The 20419-nt window shown below is 51.4% G+C and overlaps 1 protein-coding gene across 1 annotated transcript; it reads left to right on the top strand.

Annotated features, from left to right (window-relative positions):
- Positions 1–11724: 11724 nt before the first annotated feature.
- Positions 11725–18974, top strand: WFIKKN1 (WAP, follistatin/kazal, immunoglobulin, kunitz and netrin domain containing 1). The gene is made up of 2 exons (XM_054041680.1): positions 11725–12497; positions 16929–18974. The coding sequence occupies exons 1-2, from the start codon at positions 12252–12254 to the stop codon at positions 18420–18422; spliced, it is 1740 nt and encodes a 579-aa protein (XP_053897655.1). The 5' UTR covers positions 11725–12251; the 3' UTR covers positions 18423–18974.
- Positions 18975–20419: the final 1445 nt, after the last annotated feature.

The following is a 20419-nucleotide window of genomic DNA, read 5'->3' as shown; positions in this document are numbered from 1 at the left end:
CATCAAGCCCAGTATCCTGTCTTCCAACAGTGGCCAATGCCAGATGCCCCTGAGGGAATGAACAGATCAGGTAATCATCAAGTGATCCATCCCCTGTTGCCCATTCCCAGCTTCTGGCAAACAGAGGCTAGGGACACCATCCTTGCCCATCCTGGCTAATAGCCATTGATGGACCTATCCTCCATAAATGTATCTACTTCTTTTTTAAACCCTGTTATAGTCTTGGCCTTCACAACATCCTCTGGCAAGGAGTTACACAGGTTGACTGCGTTGTTTGAAAAAATACTTCCTTTTGTTTGTTTTAAACCTGCTGCCTATTAATTTCATTTGGTTGCCCCTAGTTCTTGTGTTATGAGAAGGAGTATATACTTTTTCTCTACACCAGTCATGATTTTATAGACCTCTATCATATCCCCTCTTTGTCGTCTCTTTTCCAAGCTGAAAAGTCCCAGTCTTATTAATCTCTCCTCATACAGCAGCCATTCCATACCCCTAATAATTTTTGTTGTCCTTTTCTGAACCTTTTCCAATTCCAATACATCTTTTTTGAGATGGGACGACCACATCTGCATGCAGTATTCAAGATGTGGGTGAACCATGGATTTATGTAGAGGCAATAGGATATTTTCTGTCTTATTATTTATCTCTTCCCTAATGATTCCCAACATTCTGTTTGCTTTTTTGACTGCCGCTGCACATTGAGTGGATGTTTTCAGAGAACTATCCACAATGACTCCAAGATCTTTCTTGAGTGGTAACAGCTAATTTAGACCCCATCATTTTATATGTATAATTGGGATTATGTTTTCCAATGTGCATTACTTTGCATTTATCAACATTGACTTTAATCTGCCATTTTGTTGCCCAGTCACTCAGTTTTGAGAGATCCTGTTGTAGCTCTTCGCAGTCTGCCTGGGACTTAACTATCTTGAGTAGTTTTGTATCATCTGCAAATTTTGCCACCTCACTGTTTACCCCTTTTTCCAGATTATTTATGCATATGTTAAATAGGACTGGGCCCAGTACTGACCCCTGGGGGACACCACTATTTACCTCTCTCCATTCTGAAAACTAACCATTTGTTCCTACCCTTTGTTTCTTTTCTTTTAACCAGTTACCAATCCATGAGAGAACCTTCCCTCTTATCCCATGACTGCTTACTTTGCTTAATAACCTTTGGTGAGGGACCTTGTCAAAGGGTTTCTGAAAATCTAAATACACTATATCCACTGGATCCTCCTTGTTCACATGTTTGTTGACCCCCTCAAAGAATTCTAGTAGATTGGTGAGGCATGACTTCCCTTTACAAAAACCATGCTGACTCTTCCCCCCAACAAATTATGTACATCTATATGTCTGACATTTTTTTCTTTACTATAGTTTCAACCAGTTTGCCAGGTACTGAAGTCAGGCTTACTGGCCTGTAATTGCCTGGGTCACCACTGGAGCCCTTCTTAAAAATTGGCATCACATTAGCTATCCTCCAGTCATTTGGTACAGAAGCTGATTTAAATGATAGGTTACAGACTACAGTTATAGACCTGCAATTTCAAATTTGAGTTCCTTTAGAACTCTTGGGTGAATACCATCTGGTCCTAGTGACTTCTTATTATTTAGTTTATCAATTTGTTCCAAAACCTCTTGTAATGACACCTCAATCTGGGACAGTTCCTCAGATTTGTCACCTGAAAAGAATGGCTCAGGTTTGGGAATCTCCTTCACATCCTCAACGGTGAAGACCAATGCAAAGAATTCATTTAGTTTCTCTGCAATGGCCTTATCATCCTTGAGTGCTGGTTGTTTAGCAGGCTTCCTGCTTCTGATGTACTTAAAATTTTTGCTATTACTTTTTGAGTCTTTGGCTAGCTGTTCTTCAAATTCTTTTTTGGCCTTCCTTCCTAATTAGATTTTTACACTTCATTTGCCAGAGTTTATGCTCCTTTCTATTTTCCTCACTAGGATTTAACTTCCAGTTTTTAAAGGATGCCTTTTTGCCTCTCACTGCTTCTTTTACTTTGTTGTTTATCCACGGTGGCTCTTTTTTGGTTCTCTTACTATGTTTTTTAATTTGGGGTATACATTTAAGTTGAGCTTCTATTATGGTGTCTTTAAAAAGTTTCCATGCAGTTTACAGGGATTTTACTTTTGGTACTGTACCTTTTAATGTTTTAACTAACCTCCTCATTTTTGTGTAGTTCCCCTTTCTGAAATTAAATGCTAGAGTGTTGGGCCGCTGTGGTGTTTTCCCTGCCACAGTAATATTAAATTTAGTTATATTATCATAGAATATCAGGGTTGGAAGGGACCTCAGGTGGTCATCTAGTCCAACCAATTCCCACTAAATCATCCCAGCCAGGGCTTTGTCAAGCCTGACCTTAAAAACCTCCAAGGAAGGAGATTCCACCACCTCCCTAGGTAACCCGGTCCAGTGCTTCACCACTCTCCTAGTGAAAAAGTTTTTCCTAATATCCAACCTAGACCTCCCCCACTGCTGAGGTCTATTTCTCCTTGTTCTGTCATCTGCTACCACTTCAGGCTGAGACTATTTCTCCTTGTTCTGTCATCTGCTACCACTGAGAACAGTCTAGATCCATCCTCTTTGGCACACCCTTTCAGGTAGTTGAAAGCAGCTATCAAATCCCCCCTCATTCTTCTCTTCTGCAGACTAAACAATCCCAGTTCCCTCAGCCTCTCCTCATAAGTCATGTGCTCCAGCCCCCTAATCATTTTTGTTGCCCTCCGCTGGACTTTCTCCAATTTTTCCACATCCTTCTTGTAGTGTGGGGCCCAAAACTGGACACAGTACTCCAGATGAGGCCTCACCAATGTCGAATAGAGGGGAACGATCACGTCCCTCGATCTGCTGGCAATGCCCCTACTTATACAGCCCAAAATGCTGTTCACCTTCTTGGCAACAAGGGCACTCTGTTGACTCATATCCAGCTTCTTGTCCACTGTAACCCCTAGGTCCTTTTCTGCAGAACTGCTGCCTAGCCATTCAGTCCCTAGTCTGTAGCAGTGCGTGGGATTCTGGTCACTATTACCAAGGGGTCCAGCTCTATTTACCTCTTGAACTTGATCCTGTGCTCCACTTAATCCTTGAGGAGGCCACCTAGGGATCGGGCAAAAATCAGTACTTGGTCCTGCTAGTGAAGGCAGGGGGCTGGACTTGACCTTTCAAGGTCCCTTCCAGTTCTATGAGATAGGTATATCTCCATATATTATTATTTAATATTAGGACTAAATCAAAAATTGCCTTTTCTCTTGTGAGGTCCAGGACTAGCTGCTCCAAGAAGCAGTCATTAAGGTGTCACTGTGGACGGGGAGATGAGTTGGGAGGCCTTGGCTGTCTTTCACGGCCTGTGCACGTGCTAGAGCCTGCGCTGGCTTGGTTGGCTGTTCCCAGGAACTGAGCGCAGCAGGGAGCTGGGTCGATCCTGGGAGCCCCACTGGCTGCCTATGGTTCCGTCTGCCAGGAAGTGGTGTTCGCCTGCCGGCAGCCCCTGGCAGGAGCAGACATTTAATTTAAGAGGCCCCAGACTCAGGCTGCTCACCTGCCCTGGCACTCTCATGGAGTGCACAAGGCTTGGCCTAGTCACCCCCTCCTCTTGTGTGCCAGGCTGTGGTGGGGTGGAGGGGAAGAACTGAGGCCGTTGGGATGGCACCCAGCTCTCAGTCTTCAGGACAGCGCAGCGCTCTGCTTTCCCCAGTGTCTGGCTGGGGGCAGGGATAAGAGTCGGGGGCTGAAGTTCAGCTCAGACAGGGGTGAAGTGATGCTGGAAGGAGGACATAGTGGACAGGATGGGATGCTGCCCAGCCAGGCAAAAATCCAGCCCGTTTACCCACGGGGTTAGCAAGGACAGTGGGAAATCAGTCCAGGGAAGGGAGTGCCCCATAAGGGGTCGGTGAGTCTGCTATGGCCTGTACCTGTAGTGGGTCTGTGACCCAGCCCAACTGCCCTAGCACTGATCCAAAGGTAGGTATTTCCCAGCTATGGATACACTACCCGTGTGCACCATGCAGCGTTAGGAGCTGGGCTGCTTAATGCGGGATCTCTCGCTCCCCAGGTAAGAGTCAATCATATAAGGGCGCTATGCAAGTACAGTTGTAGAACTGTGTCAACTAGTGGCAGTAGCTCGCCTTAGTATATTCTTCCTCCCAGTATCACTGCTGCTCTTGTGTAAACACAGGAAGCCCCGTCACCCCAAGAGGCCCCGGTGTCCACCATACCACTGTCCTGGTAGGACAGGCAGTTTGGAGGGGAGACAACTCCCTGAACTAGCCTTTCTGGGGCTGTGAATCTGAGCATGAATCTGAACTGCCACAAGTGAAACAAGTCTGTGAGTCTCAGCTCAGCCCTTAGCCTGCATTTGTCAGTGTCACAGGAAGCGCCTGTGCTTTGCCGCTGTCCACAATTCTCTCATATTGGACTGGTTCTCTCTGGGTAACGTGCCCCGGAAGTGAACACACCCTTTAATCTAGTGCTGGCAGAGAACGGTTAGTGACACGTGTCACGGCCAAACTCAGCCAGCAGAGGAAATGCGAGAGAAACAAGAAATACAGCAGAAACGGCTGGGAATCTGACGGCCGTACTCTTGGGAAGCTTTGAAATCCTATAGACTGTGCCAGGCAGGAGCTCAGACCAGAATGATCAGCGTGGTCTCTTCTGGTCTTAAGAGCTTTGCCAGTAAGCAGGCAGCTGCATCCTGCACTGGCTTGGGTTTCCAAGCCCCTTCAAGGTGCAGCAGGCCCATGGCAAGTGTGGTGCAGTAAATAACCAAAGGTGTCAAAGTACTGTGCCTGGCAGAACTGACTGTAGTGACCTGTCAGAACAGAACTCCTGCTGGAGTGGAAAGCTTGGGATGATTTCTAGTCACCGGACAGAGCCGATCCTCCATGTGGGGTGCTGTCACAGCTCATAAACCTTCCTTTCTTATCATAGAACAAGTTGCATGAACTATGTTAAGGCAACCGCTTGCCAGAGCACCAGGTTTCCCAGTTACCTCCCTGCTGAACAAGGGCCACTCAGGCCTAGCTCCAGCCGTTGTGGAAGTGTTGTTGAAACCATCACAACCACTTTAGTGTGCATTAACCATGAAAACACCTGTAAGTTCCCTTGGGGCAGTAGAACCCACCTTTCCCTGCCCTGTCCTGGGCTAGACTAGGATTTACAAGGTGCTAGCTAATGTGTGTTAAGCCCAGCATAGCAAAGGCACTTAACAAAAGTGTTACCTCGATCCATTTAACATGTCAGAGGCTCGCTGCCCTGTCTCCACTAGGCATCTCCCACAGACTCTAGGGCAGTGGTCTCCAAAGTGGGGGTGCGCAAGAGGATCCTTGGGGGTGCATGGCAGGAGGAGTACTTTTTTTTCTTCATCCGAGCGGCATTTTTTTTTTTTTTTTTTTTTTTTTTGCTTTGGCAAAAATGGTAGGGCCGGCGCGGCAGGGGGTGCGTGCTCAAAAACTTTTTACTGATGGGGTGTGCGATCAAAAAAGTTTGGAGACCACTGCTCTAGGGCATTGCAAGTTCATGGGCAGAAATAACATGGAAATTGAAGGTGGGGCTTGATAGCTGCAGGGATCAGTGAGGGGACATGGAGTTTTGCTCCTTTACTGGACCAGGCTGAGCCTAGCCGAGCCTTGTTTCCAGCCAATGGCTGCTTGGTAGCCTAGCTAAAATGAGCAGTCAGTTCCCCATAGGATCCCTGCCACTTCCGTTAAAAGAGACTCTCTCTCTGCCTATGACACAACTGAGCCATTCCAATTCCATGCAGCAGCCTTGTCATGTTGGCATTGCCAGCAGAAAAGCCAAAGACTGGCAAGGTTATGGAGATGCTCCGAGGACCCCCTAGAAGGGGCTGATCCAGGTCAAGGTTGAGGCACGTTGGCAGTGTGGAGTGGAAGGAGCCTGCACTGCCTCCATACCTGTTCTGTGGGTGCAGAGCTCCAGCCTCCAGGGCTAGCGAGCCAACCCCAGCTCTGTAGTTGCAGGGAGCTCCTCTCCAGTCCCTCCTTTGCCACTTCTAGGTTGTGCTGGTAATGGCTACACGTAGTATAATACAGATGCATGTGGCCAGGGCAGGTTACCTGAGGCCGTGTGAGCAATTTCTCTGGCAAAGCCAGCTGTTTGGGGAGAGTGAGATGCACGTCAAATATCAAAACAGAGTCAAGGTCACCATGTTTGTGTCACACACTCCGGCAGCGGCTGCCCCAGAGCGCACATCTGTTCTCTCCACCCACGCTGTGGGTTGCTAGCTTGGGGTCAGTAGGCCGGAGCACATTTGGCTCTTGGCCTGCGTTAACATGCCTGTCTAGAACTCTCAATTGCTTTCCCCTGCTCATAACCCATTTACCGTACGTACCCTGTGTTCAGCCATTCTGTAAATATTGCAGTGAGCAGGGTAGTCTCTTGGTGCTACCACTGCCCTCTACTGGATGGAATCAGAACTGCTCAACAATGTGTCATAGACCTTATACTGCTGGTAGCCAACATAGATTCTCCTTTAGCTTCAGTGCAGCAAGAGGATTTGAATGTTCTCCCTGCTGCTGCCATAATGTTCCAGGCTCCTACTGTCTGCAGTATAGGGACCATGTAAACTCCTCGGGGAAGGGCCCAATTTCTATTCTATTTGTAGCTTGCCAAGCAGGTTGGAGCCCAGTCTTGGATGGGACTCCAGGTGCTACAAGAACACAGGTGACATTCCAGACAAGCATGGTTAATTTCACTCTCTCTTAGCAAGATTCAAAGAGGGATTGGAGAGTCATAAGGATAACCAGAAGATCCAGGGTCTGAATAGTTAATGCCACCAAAACAATGTGGGAAGGGCTATAAAACCAATCTCTAACTATCTGGGATTAAGATAAAACCCAGGTGTGTGTGTGTTGGGGGTGTGTGTGTCTTTTCTCAACTCTGACGGGGGCCTGCTGGGTGACCTTGGGTTAGTCACGTCACTGCCCTGTGCCTCAGTTTCCCCATCTGTAAAATGGGGATGATGATACTCATCTCATCTGTAAAGCACCTGGAGCTCTATGGATGCAAAGTGCTATGTAAGAGCTAGATGACATTAGTACTGCAGGGTTCTCGCACCTTTCTCTGAAGCAGCTGGTCCTGGCCACTGTCTGATCCAGCCTGGCAATTCCTATGTGCCATGTATCATTTCTGGTTAATTATTTACTTACAGTCTCTCAAAGGCGGAAAGTGCTTTTGTCACAGGCAACATGGAAGTTACTATCTAAACTCAGGTTAATTTGGATTCTCCCCAGGGGAGGATGGGGAGTTTGGGGGCTCCCCTGAGTGGCTTCCGGTCAATCACTGCGGGAGCGATGGGCACAGATCCCGCCTCTCCCAGTGAATGGAAGCTGAATGTGGCGAGGCAGCTTGGTCACAGTTTGTTTCACTTGAGAGAGGGCGTTCTGGTGGGTAACGCACAGGATGGGGGTCAGCAAGCTCAGACTATATCCCTGCCTCTGTTGGGGGCATGACCTTGATCAAACCCCTTTGCCTCTGTATGCCACAGTTCCCCCATCTCTAAGAAGACATTGATCTGTCCCATAGGCCTGCTGTGAGGCCTAGCCTCTAGTCCTGTGCTTAGCACACTGGCCTTGAGAGACCTGCTTTTAACTCCCTGCTCTGTCACAGGCTTCCTGTGTGACCTTGGGCAAGTCTTGTCTACCTGGGAAAATTGAATGGCAAAGCTACGGCAGAATAGCTCACTCTGCAGTGGCTCTTCTGGTCAATCTCCTTGTGTAGGCCGGGCCTGAATCTCTGTGCCTCTGTTCCCACATCTGTACAATGGGAATAATAGGGAAGGGTATCTTAAAAGGAGTTTGTGAGCAAAATACACTAAAGATTGTGAGGTTATTACCGTAACGGGGTCCATATTAGTCCCTCAGATGGATTCAGGGAATCCTCTTTATTCAAGGGGTCCCAAATCTGTGCCCTGCTGAACTATCCTTTCCAAAGTGCTTGGCTGCAACAGCACCAAGTGATTTGTAATGTTTGACAGGGTGTAATTGCAATGCATGATGCCATGATTGTCCCATTTGCATAGGTCTGGGCGGATCTCTAGAAATAGTTATTTTTATTACTACATTATTTGAAGTTCCCATTTAAAATAGTGTATCTCACCTTGTCTGACAACTGCCACATCTCACCTCAGAAGGGGCTGCATTTCAGTGCTGGGTGAAGGGATTCCTATATGGGAACAGTGAATCCTGGTTTACAGGACCCTCCAAAAAAACAAGTTGCTTAACGGGATGAATTTGAAGCAGAACTGGAGTCACTAGGGCCCTGATCCTGCAGTTGGATCCATATGGGCAGATCCCTGCACCTTTGCAGAGACCCACTGCTTTCATTTCTACTCCACATGGGCCCCAGGGGCCCATCTGTGCTGATCCAATTACAGGAGCGGGACATGTGCAGCAAGACTTCGGCACAGTCTCTTAGATAATAGTGGTATCTTCCTTGGATTTCAGTGTACACTCTGTTGCAAGTTATTAGCAAGGAGCCAATCTCTGTCAATTCCGAAGACCTTATTCTCTATGTTGTTAATTTCATCCTTAATTCTCAGCACCTGGAGTTGTGAAATCACTTCTTCTGGAGCCAAAGGGATGGGTGAAGTGGTTTCCTCCTGCTGGTTTCATCCTGGGACCCATACAGGATGTTTACTAGGAAGGGGCCTGAGTCAGCTAACAAGTCACTCATTCTGGCAGTGACACACAACCTGTGTGACCTGGAGAAGTTGGCTTTAAAGCACTGTTGTTACTGTTGGTTTGCTTATCACTTGATCTCTGTCGGAGCAGGACATTTCTGAGCTGCGGGGAAATGATTGTGTATTTCTGGGCAGAGGAGGTGACTGGTATTTGGAAACTTCAGCTGCAATCAGGTGGGAGGCCTCCCCAAGAGGAAGGACGGAGCAGTGGTTAGTGCACTAGCCTAAGATTTGGGAGACTGGTAGACCAGGGAGTTGAATCCTAGACTTCCCAGGTGGCCTTGGGCCTTATCTGCAAGGGGAAATTGACCAGAATAAGCTCTTCTGGAATAATGACGATTGTAAAGGGGCTCAATGCAACAAAAACAAACTCTCTCCTCCTAGGACTGCAGGCAGGGAACTCACTGCTTAATTCAGCTGCATTACAAAACAGGCAGTAAGGGAGTGGGGAGGGGAGCACGGCTCCAGCCCACAATACTCTGGGAACCCAGTTAACCCCATTATGACCACTTGGCTACAATTCCAGAATACAAGTGACTTGAATTCCACAATAGCTGCTGCTCAATTTCCCAAGGTAGATGAGGCCTGGGCATCTCTCTGTCCCTTAGTTCCCCAGCTGTACAATGGATACAAGAGCCCTGCCCCACCTCCCAGCAGTGGGATGAGGATAAACACACCACAGATTGTGCTCAGATACTATAGTCAGAAGAGCTGTATTAGTACCAACGATGGACAGGGTCATAGCTAAATGCTGGATCTAATGCCCTTGCACTCTGTTGCACCGTAGTAAACTGGTTAGTGAGTATGTGTTACCACTGCCCTCTACAGATGGGGTCAGCACAGCTCCACTGTGTGTCATGACCCCTATGCTGGCTATTGTCCTTTAGCTCAAGGGGTAGGTGCCTGCGCTTTTGGGGATGGAGGAGCTGAGTCCTAGCCCTGCTGCTGCTGTGTAGTGCTGTGAGTGACCAGAGTGTGCCCCATAGCAACAACTGTGAGGTATTCCAAGGGCCATGAATTTATTACAGTATTGTAAAGGCTTCTGCCTTAAACCCACAGGCATGCTTTCCAAATCCATCCCTCCTGCATGGGCTGCAGCTGTCGTTAGGGCCAGGCTGTTCGTCTAGAGTAATAACAATGGCACTTAGCCCTTTATATCCAGAAGGAGCTGTGTGTGCAAACACAAATGAGTCTTCATAGCAGTCCAGAGGGGAGATCAGGATCATTAGCTTTGTTTTATGGATGGGGAAACTGAGGCCCAGAGATGGGCAGTGCCTGCTCAGGATCACCCTGGGAGTCCAGAGTAGAGCTGGAGAAAATAAACCAGGAATCCCTGGTTCCCAAAACTATGCTCAGTCCACTACCAGGTCGCCACCTTCTCCTTCTCCTTCTTCTTCATTGGCATTGTTGGCATCCAGCCAGGTGCTGACCATACTGGTCTCATTAAAGAGCTTAGTCTCTCACTCCAAGGGGCTGATCCTTTGAGCCAAGCCATCTCTTGGGCAGTGAGCTGGTCCTCCTCTCATTGTGCCTCCGGAAGCCTGCTCATCAGCTGCTCCTTACAACCATTAGATCCAGCAGAGGCTTGACCAGAAGCGGTCACCTGTTGTTCCCGTGTCTCTGGTAGCAGGTGTGCATGTGCTGGAAAGAAAGCACACAGCATTTTGACTGGGTTTCTCCATTAGAGTTACGCAGTCCCTCCTCTCCAGATCTGGGTGCAGCCCTCACACTCCAGCTTTTTGGCTTGCCAGCTAGGATGACGGGGACCAGGCAAACAAAGCTCCAGGTATCGCAGCTCCCCCTTTGGCTAGGAAGGCTTGAAATTCAGCGTCAGTGTGTACTATACGAGGCCTTGGTCAGCTGCCCCTAGTATCGCTTGACCTCCCTGAGGGTCCTGTTTCCCACTGGGGATAACAGTGCTGGCCCCTCTGTGTGCTAGGCTGGCAGATCTGTGGGTGGAAAACAATGTAAGCTAGGCCCCCAGCAAGTCAACGGCCAAACTCCAATAGACATCAGTTCAGGATTTCCCCCTATGTATGGTTGTCATTTCCTAGTGTGCTGCGTGAGGCGGTGGACGGTACACGTAACATGTGGGTGACTATCTATTTCCTGGCTCCAGTCACCCAACAGGGGCCGAGGTAGCAAACGGGCCTGCCTCTGTCACAGAGCTGGGTCAGTCTTGCTGGGTACAAAGGCTGAAGCTCCCGTGCTTTCAATGCAGCCCCGAGTTGGCTGTGAATGGCCTCAGGATTAGCAGCATAACAATGCACTACAGCCCCTTGGCGAGCAGGCATTGTCCGCTCCCCCAGCCATGGCTAAGCACAGAGCCTGTCCCTGAGCAACTCCCCCTGCCCTTCAGAGCAACTCAGCTGGGTCATCGCCCGTGCATTGCCCTGGCAGCAGCAGTCACTAGAATGTCTGTAGGGCCACCCTCATTGGCACAAGCTGGGCCCCATCAAAACACAGTGTGTTAGTTGCTGGAGCCCACCCCCTGAGTTCGGGCTCTCCTATGGTGTCCATCACCGTGGTATCTGACAGCCCTTCCAAACTGAGCCCGGAGAGCAGCACTCCAGCCCTAAATAGTTCCCTGAGCCCCTGGAAACAGCTTTCCAATTAAAAGGAAGCAGGGGAAACAGCTCACCAAACTGGCCAGGCACCTGGCAAAAGGTCTGGGCTTGTCTCTTGCTACTGGGCCTGGCATGGTCAATCACACTCCAAATGGGCAACGTGCTAGGGCGATTTTCTCATCCCGTAAGAATTCACTCCCTGGCTGGAGGTTCCCCCCTTTCCCTCTCGCTCTTTGGAGGCTCCACAGGCCCTTTGATGTTCTCCCACTGTTTGCCCAGTCGATCAGCTCAGACAGGGTTAGAGTCTGAGGTCAGCGGCTTTTCCATTCCAAACACCCAGACACATCCGTGAGAGAGGAGTGGACTCAGGTTACATGCCTGCCTTCCTCTCCTCTCCTCCCCTCGCCTCCCCTCCCCTCCCATCCCATCCCCATGCCACAGACACACACAGGCACACCCCAGACCAGGCTCACAGCCACTCGGTGGGATACTCCACTGCTCCCCACGCCCAGGAGGGCTAAAGCCACGCTTCAAGCCTTGGCTATGAACCAAACACCCATTTGAGGCTGGGGTTTAACGAACTCCTTGGGAAACCAGCTGGATGAAGTCTGGGGGGATCTGGGAACCGCATGGATGGATCCCTTCTCCCCTTTCTTTGCATGAATCTCCTCTTCTAACGGTCCCCCTCCCCCAGAGGCACATGCCCTGGGATCTCTCAGAAACCCTTTGCTGGGAGATGACCTTTAAAGGGCCTCGGGGGGCTCTGCAGCCAGCAAGCAGCCCCTGAAGCGGACCGTGCGTCAGGCGTCATCTCCAGAGAGCCCATGCAGAGCTTGTCCTGGGCACAGTAGAGCCAGAGGTCCGGGTTCTCCACGTGCCGGGTTGCTTTTTGGATGTGATTCTTTTTGTGTGTCAGTAGCTGCGCAAGGCGAAGAGCCCTCCTGGCTGGGGAGAGGGAGCCTGGCGTGAATCAATGCCTTCCTGGTGCTTCGGAAGAAGGGGATTAAAGAGGAAAAAAGGGGAGGTCCAGCTCCGGGAGGCAGGTCAGCCCGACCCCATGCTGGCCACACTGCTCCTGTCTCTACTGCCTGTCCTGGCCGAGAGCGCCAGCCTACAGCCAATCCGAATGAGTCATCTGGGAGTGTGCCCCAACCAACTGAACCCCAACCTGTGGGTGGATGCCCAGAGCACCTGCGAACGGGAGTGCCACACTGACCAGGTGAGCTCTGCCTCCCCCCTCCAGGCTCAAACCGTGACCCTGGCACTCGAGGGTCCAGGCCTGGCCAGCGAGGTCACTGATCCTCTGGTGTAAGATGCTGCACAAGCACCCAGGGTTACTAGTCCTGAGGGATTATTCACTATGGCCTCTCTTCCCTCCCCACCCCCTGCATTAGCACATGGGGGAGGGGAGTCAGGTTTGTGCACACCTGCAGTCTTGCAGTGATGTCCTGCCTGAGACCTAGGAACCAAGGGCCTGTTCTGCAGCCTTACCCATCCCCAGGCTCCTGGGGTGTGAGATTTCAGCCTGTCCAGGCAGATGCCTCTTGCTCAGATCCAGGCAGGTTTTTATTTGCTAGCTGCAGTTCTCAGGGGTGGGGGAGGAATTGTGGCTGCTGGTCAGTTTTCATCCCACTGACTGTTTTGGGATACCGGGCAGGCTGAGCGAGACAGGACATGTCTCCTTGAAAGGCACAGCCAAAGCCTCCCCCGTGGGGGAGATGCCTTAACAAGGGCCTGACAATGAATCCAGGTCTGGGCCAGAGAAAATAAGTAGCCAGGAGCCACTTGCAGATCAGCCGGGGATTTGGGGACAATATTCTCAAGGGCCAAAAGGTGTGGATGTGATTGTGTAGGCAAGGCAGCCTGGACCAGCCCAGTGGGGCTTGTCCCCACGCTGTAGACATAAGGGAGGGCCCACAGATGGCCTAGTGGTGTGACTCTCACTCACAGTGCTAGAGCCCCCAGATAAAATCCTCAGGTCAATCTAGATGATCCAGTGGTCTCCTCTGGCCTGGGAGGCTCTAAACTGTATTTGGGCCGGTGTTCATTTTGTGTCATGTGGGTGCCAGTTGCAGACCCTGGAGCACCGTATGCTGTAGGTGATCAATGAGGCTTGCAGTAGAGAGACAGTGTGTCCTAGTGGTTAGGGCACTGAACTAAGAGCGCTGGCTTCTATTCCCAGCTCTGCCACTGACCTATAGGATGACCGTGGGTGAGTCACGTCCCCTTTTTGTGCCTCTGCTTCTTTGCCCACCCTTTGTCTGTCTGGTTGTCTGGTTCAGACCCCACAGCAGGGCAGGCTACCCCCAGATCCTAGCTCCCACATGGGGGCAGCAGGGAGAGGGGCTCAGACCCCCAGGAGCGGCAGGGCCCCCAGATCCTGGTGCACATAAGGGGGCCCTGTCTCACCTGCATCAGAGGGAAGGGGGAGCAAGCTGGCATTCCAGCCATGGACCCTGTGCGACAGGCATTGTACCCTCACCGCCAGCTCCAGGGGAACGGTGCAGCGAGCAGCCGACCACGTGCCCCAGTGCCCCGCAGGGGTGACTGGTGCTGGGAGGTGGCGCTGGCTCACGCTGGTTTGCAGAGCAGGGAGGAAACAGCCTCACTAGGCTCTTCCCAGCGGCTCCCTGCAAGACAATAACTTTCAGATGCTGCCAGGTGCCCAGTCCACCCTCCCGAAGGTGTAAAGAGGAGGTGTTTCAGGGGGCCGCAGCTAGGCCAGGGCTGTATTTTTTTTAGGCCCTCACTCCCCAGTCTGTCCCTGCCCAGGGCTGCCCGTACGGTTGCCAGTTGTCTGGTCGAAAAGGGACCCTGGCGGCTCCAGTCAGCACCGCCAACTGGGCCGTTAAAAGTCTGGTCGGTGGTTCTGCAGGCCTAAGGCAGGCTAGTGCCTACCTGTCCTGGCACTGCGCTGTGCCCTGGAAGCGGCCAGCAGATCCGGCTCCTAGGTGGGGAGCCCACAGGGCTCTGCACGCTGCCCCTGCCCCAAGTACCGGCTCCACACTCCCATTGGCTGGTTCCCAGCCAATGGGAGTTTGGGGGGGGGTGCCTGCAACCCTAGGTGCCCCAGGCCTGTGAGGTTCAACAGACTTTACAGGCGTGTTCCCATTGCTCTCTCCCGCTGGCCCTAGTTATAGCGCCACACAGTAGGCGGGGATAGAATCCTGGCTCCTGGGGCACCCCACAGAGCTCGGCTGTTAGCACCTTGGGGCAGGGAATGTGTGTGTGAAGCCATAGCGCCAAAAACCACTATGGAACACGACTCATGAATATGATGAAGTCTGTAGGACTGAGAGCCAGGACTCTAGTCCCAGCTCGGCCATTGGCTCACCATGCCCTCTGGGCAAAGCACCCCCTCACATGTAACTACATTTCCCCCATCTGTAAAATGGGGAGAATGGTCCCATGGAACCACGAGGCTGAGGTCATGAATGTTTGCAATGTGTGCTGAGCTGCATGGAGGGGAGGTGCTAGGAGAGCGCAAAGGAGACAGTTATTATATGGTTAATAATAACTGCCAGACTGGGTTAGACCAATGGTGCATCTAGCCCAGATTCATACCTTCCGACAGTGGCCAGTGCCAGATGCTTCAGAGGGAATGAACAGAACAGGGCAATTATTCAGTGATCCATCCCGTCCTCCACTCCCAGTTTCTGGCAGTCAGAGGCGAGGGACACTCAGAGCATGGGGTTGCATTCTTGACCACCTTGGCTAATAGCCATTGCTGGACCTGTCCTTCAGGAACTTATCTAGTTCTTTTTTTAACCCAGTTATAGTTTTGGTCTTTGCAACATCCCCTGGCAAAGAGTTCCACAGGTTGACTTGCATTGTGTGAAGTACTTCCTTAGGTTTGTTTTAAACCTGCTGCCTATTGATTTCATCGTGTGACCCCTAGGTCTTGCATTACGTGAAGGGGTAAATAACACTTCCCTATTCGCGTTCTCCATGCCATTCATGTTTTTATAGACCTCTATCATATCCCCCCTTAGTTGTCTCTTTTCTAAGCTGAACAGTCCCAGTCTTTTTAATCTCTCCTCATATGGAAGCTGCTTCATACCATTATTCACTTTTGTTGCCCTTCTCTGCACCTTGTCCAATTCTAATATATCTTTTTTGAGATGGGGCGACAGGTCTACACACAGTATTCAAGGTGTGGGTGTATTATGGATTTATATAGCAGCATTATATTCTTGTCTCATTATCTATCCCTTTCCTAATGATTCCTCACAGTCTATTTTGACTGCCGCTGCACACTGAGTGGATGTTTTCAGAGAACTGTCCACAATGACTCCAAGACCTTTCTTGAGTAGTAACAGCTAATTTAGATCCCATCATTTTGTATGTATAGTTGGGATTATTTTTTTCCAAAATGCATTACTCTGCACTTATCAACATTGAATTTCATCTGCCATTTTGTCACCCAGCCACCCAGTTTTGTGAGATCCCTTTGTAACTCTTTGCAGTCAGCTTTGGACTTAACTGCAAACTTTGCCATCTCACTGTTAACCCCCTTTTCCAGATTATATATGAATATGTTGAACAACACTGGTCCCAGTTCAGATCCTGGGAGGACCCCACTACTTACCTCTCTCCATCGTGAAAACTGATCATTTCTGACTACTCTTTGTTTCCTATCGGTTAACCAGGTACTGATCCATGAGACTGATCCCTCTTATTCCACGATTGATTAATTTGCTTACAAGCCTTTGGTGAAGGAGCTTGTCAAAGGCTTTCTGAAAGTCCACATACTTTATATTGACTGGATCACCCTTGTCCACATGCTTGTTGACTCCCTCAAAGAATTCTAATAGATTGGTGAGGCATGATTTCCCTTTACAAAAGCCGTGTTGACTCTTCCCCAGTATGCTGTGTTCATCTCTGTGTCTGAGAATTCTGTTCTTTACTATAACATCACCCAATTTGCTTGGTGCTGAAGTTAGGCTTACCGGCCTAAAATTGCCAGAATCGCCTCTGAAGCCTTTTTTAAAACCAGGTGTTGCATTAGTTACCCTCTAGTCATCTGGTACAGAGGCTGATTTAAGTGATAGGTTACATCCCATTGTTAGTAGTTCTGCAATTTCATATTTTAGTTTTTAGAACTCTTGGGTGAACGCCATTTGGTCCTGCTGACTTACTAGTGTTTCATTTATCCAGTCATTTCAAAATCTCCTCTACTAATATCTCAATCTGGGACAGTTCTTCAGATTTGTCACCTAAAAAGAATGGCTCGCCTGTGGGGATCTCCCCATCTCTTCTGCAGTGAAAACCCATGCAAAAAATTCATTTAGTTTCTCTGCAATGGCCTTGTCTTCCTTGAATGCTCCTTCAGTGCCTTGATCTTTCACTTGCCCTATGAAATGCAAGGCTGAAGGCCTGTGATGTTCCTCTGGGCCTTTCCTTAAGAAGCAGGGATGTTTCCTGCTGAAATTCCATTCCTAAATCCCCCTGCAGTTTCCAACGGATGCAGAATCTTTGTAGCATAGTATTGCTGTGTGCTGTTAAATAGCTGCCAGCGTGCCTCCCCAGAGGTGGCTGCATTCCAGTTGTGGGTGGAAGTGGTTGATAGCTAACGTAAGTGTATAAAAGTGGGGTATTAATGGCAGTGAGGATGCTGGTTTTAAGCCTGCTGCTGATTGCTCTCCTGTAGGACTGTGAAGGCTTTGAGAAGTGCTGCACCAATGTCTGTGGCCTGCGGAGCTGTGTGGCTGCCCGCTATGCCGACGACAGTGTCTCATCCCTGGAGCTGGCGCAGGAGGCCTCGTGTGAGAGCTTTGTGTGCACCCAGCAGGGCTCAGACTGCGACATCTGGGACGGGCAGCCCATCTGCAAGTGCAAGGACAGGTGTGAGAAGGAGCCCAACTTCACATGCGCCTCAGATGGGCTCACGTACTACAACAAGTGCTACATGGATGCAGAGGCCTGTATCCGGGGCATCAGCCTCAGCGTGGTGCCATGCAAGTACATCTTCACCTGGCCGAACACCAGCCCAGTGCCGCTGGAGACCACGGCTCACCCCACGCCCGGAGCCGCTGCTGAGGTGCCCATCCCCCCAGCCCTCTACAACAATCCCTTCCACCAGTCGGTCTATGTGGGTGGCACCGTCAGCTTCCATTGCGACGTGAGCGGCCGGCCCCGGCCAGACATCACCTGGGAGAAGCAGAGCGACCACCAAGAGAACTTCATCATGCGGCCTGACCAGATGTATGGCAATGTGGTGGTCACAAATATCGGCCAGCTGGTCATCTACAACGCCCAGCTCGAAGACACCGGCATCTACACCTGCACAGCCAGGAACTCCGCCGGCCTCCTCCGGGCCGACTTCCCCCTCTCCATCATCAAGAGAGAGCCCTCCGGGGTGGAGCCCAGGGCACCCAGCACCCAGCAGGTCCCAGCCACCGAGTGTCTGAAGGAGCCCGACAAGAGGGAATGCGAGGCTCAGCAGGTGCGCTGGCATTTTGACCCCAAGAAGGGGTCATGCGCTACTTTCCGCTACGGTGGCTGCGGTGCCAACCAGAATCACTTTGAGACCTACGAGGCGTGCCGCTTGGCCTGTGTCAGCAGCGCCGTCAACATGTGCACCCTGCCCATGGTGCAGGGGCCCTGCAAGAACTGGGAGGCCCGCTGGGCCTACAACCACCTGATGAAGCAGTGCCACTCCTTCGTCTACGGCGGCTGCGAGGGCAATGACAACAACTTTGAGAGCAAGGAGACCTGTGAGGACGCCTGCCCCTTCCCTAAGACCCTGCAGTGCAAGGCCTGCCGGCTCAAGAGCAAGATGGTGTTGAGCCTGTGCCGCAGCGATTTTGCCATTGTGGGCCGGCTCATGGAGATCATCGAGGACCAGGACTCTGGCATCGCCCGCTTCGCCCTCGAGGACATACTCAAGGACGAGAAGATGGGCCTCAAGTTCTTCAACATCAAGTACCTGGAGGTCACCTTGAGCGACATGGACTGGAGTTGCCCCTGCCCCAACATGACCACAGAGGATGGGCCCCTCATTATCATGGGGGAGGTGCATGACGGCATGGCCGTTCTGGACCCCAACAGCTACGTCCGAGCTGCCAACGACAAGCGCGTGAAGAAGATCTATGAGCTGATTGAGAAGAAAACCTGCGAGCTCCTCAACAGGTTCCAGGACTAGAGGTGCAGCCCAAGGAAGGGGAGAGTCAGGCTAAATCAGGAGTTCTCAAAGGGGGAGTTGGGACCCCTCAGGGGGTCACAAGCTGTCAGCTTGCTCCCTGAACCCTGCTTTGCATTCAGCATTTATAATGGTGTTAAATATATAAAAAAGTGTTTTTAATTTATAAGGGGGGGAGGGTGCACTCAGAGGTTTGCTCTGTGAAAGGGGTCACCAGTACAAAAGTGTGAGAGCCACAGGCCTAAATAGTCCCTGCCATCCTCTCTTGAGCCAGTCACAGCTATGAGCCTCCCAGGGGGCAATCCCTGGGGGAGCTGCCTGCTCCCCAAACCCTCCCCCCTTGGGGTCAGAGTCGAGATGCTCCCACAGAACTCCATGGCCACCTCCACTGCCTGGTATTTCTGCATGTAACGGGTTGGTTTAATTCCTAGACAGTGGTGGTGACGAGCCTGATTCTATCCAGACCTACCTCTGTCTGTCTATCTTGTAATTTATCTGTCCACACATCTTGCCCCATGTACCCTTTTGAGCCCAGACTCTACCAATAAAAGTGTGACCCGGAGGGGAGGTGGTTGCTGACTCTCCCATGCTCAGAACAATCACAAGGCACAGTCATCAGAGTCCGGGCCGCGTGCTGCAGTTGGACTAGGCTAAATCATCCAATCCCCCCTTGGCTTCTGTGGGGGAAGGCTCAAGGCCAGGGTGGGTGCTAAACTTAGCCCTGCGTGAACTGCCAGGGGGCAGGGGTGGGTCTTGCCCTGCTCTCTGCCCTCCTGCTGGGCAGCGGCATGCTACAGAGCGACCAGAGGGAAGCCATGCAGCCTCTGGCTTGTTCCTAGGCACGGGGCCTCCTCCCTGCCCTGAGGGGGCTGGCAGGGGAGCCCCCTAGTGCTAAAGAAAGCCCCAGGGCTGCAAGTGCAGAAAGCCCTTTGGTGAGGCGCTCCTGCTGCCTGCCCCTCCCCTTGCAGCCCTGCCTGAGGGGCCAAAGTAACCTGGAGCTCACCTGGTCTAGTCCGGTGCCTGAAGCTGGAATCTGCCGGCCGGCCCCCTGAGCTGGGAGTGCTCACTACAGGCCAGACAGCTGCATCTAGCTCACCCATTGCAAAGGTGCCAGTAGGGGGCACTCAAGCCTATCTACCTAGGTCTGGGGTTGTGCAGGCACAACACCCCTTGTGTGCATGGTGCCCGGCCGTGTGAGGACACTGAGTCCTGGCTTGGACAGGGAGCGCTTGCTTGCTGCAGTGAGGGAAGGCTGGAAAGTGTTTCCCCTCCCTCCCCCCCGGGCCCACTCTACCAGAAACCAGGCCCTGGGAGAAAGGCTCAGGGCTCCCTTGAGCACCAGAGAGAAAAGGATTAAAAATCAGCACCACTCCCACCAAACAGTGAGTGTTGGTTGTGCCCACAGCCTGCCACCTGTGGAGCTCTCCAGGAGACTGGGGAAAGGTGGGGGGAATAGAAAGGAGCCAGCCCCCTCCCCGCCAAGGGTGCTGAGATTTTTACAGCATGGGCCAGACCAGACCAGTCTCTTGATGCTATGGCGTGAGTTCCACGAGGCAGCTACTCCAGACCCATGGCACTGCTCCGTAGTGTAATTCACTGGGACCTGGCCTTACTGCTGGGAGAGAGGCAGATCACCCCGCCTGCAAGGTGGGCCAGGTCCAATAACACAACCTTGCGCCTCTGTAGATCATTCCAGGCATCGATCTCTCAGCACTTTTCCAAGGTCTGTATCATGATCCCCCTTTACAGGTGAGGAAACTGAGGCATGGGGCAGTGACGTGAGTTGCCCAATTGTCCCTGAGTCCCAGACCAGTGCTCTATGTACTAGGCCGCACTGCCTCCATTAACCCCCACATGTGGCAGGTTCTCTCTAACTATAGGTACAGCAGAGGGCAAATTTCCCCTTCAACAGCACGACTGACCCCTTTGGCAGTTGGGGGGCGGGGGGAAGAGAGCCTCCTTCAGTCCCTGCTGCTGAGACTATTCGGGGCATGGGGCTA

Source organism: Malaclemys terrapin, chromosome 10, assembly GCF_027887155.1.
Source record: "Malaclemys terrapin pileata isolate rMalTer1 chromosome 10, rMalTer1.hap1, whole genome shotgun sequence".
NCBI lineage: Eukaryota > Metazoa > Chordata > Testudines > Emydidae > Malaclemys > Malaclemys terrapin.
This window is presented reverse-complemented; position numbering and strand designations above follow the sequence as displayed.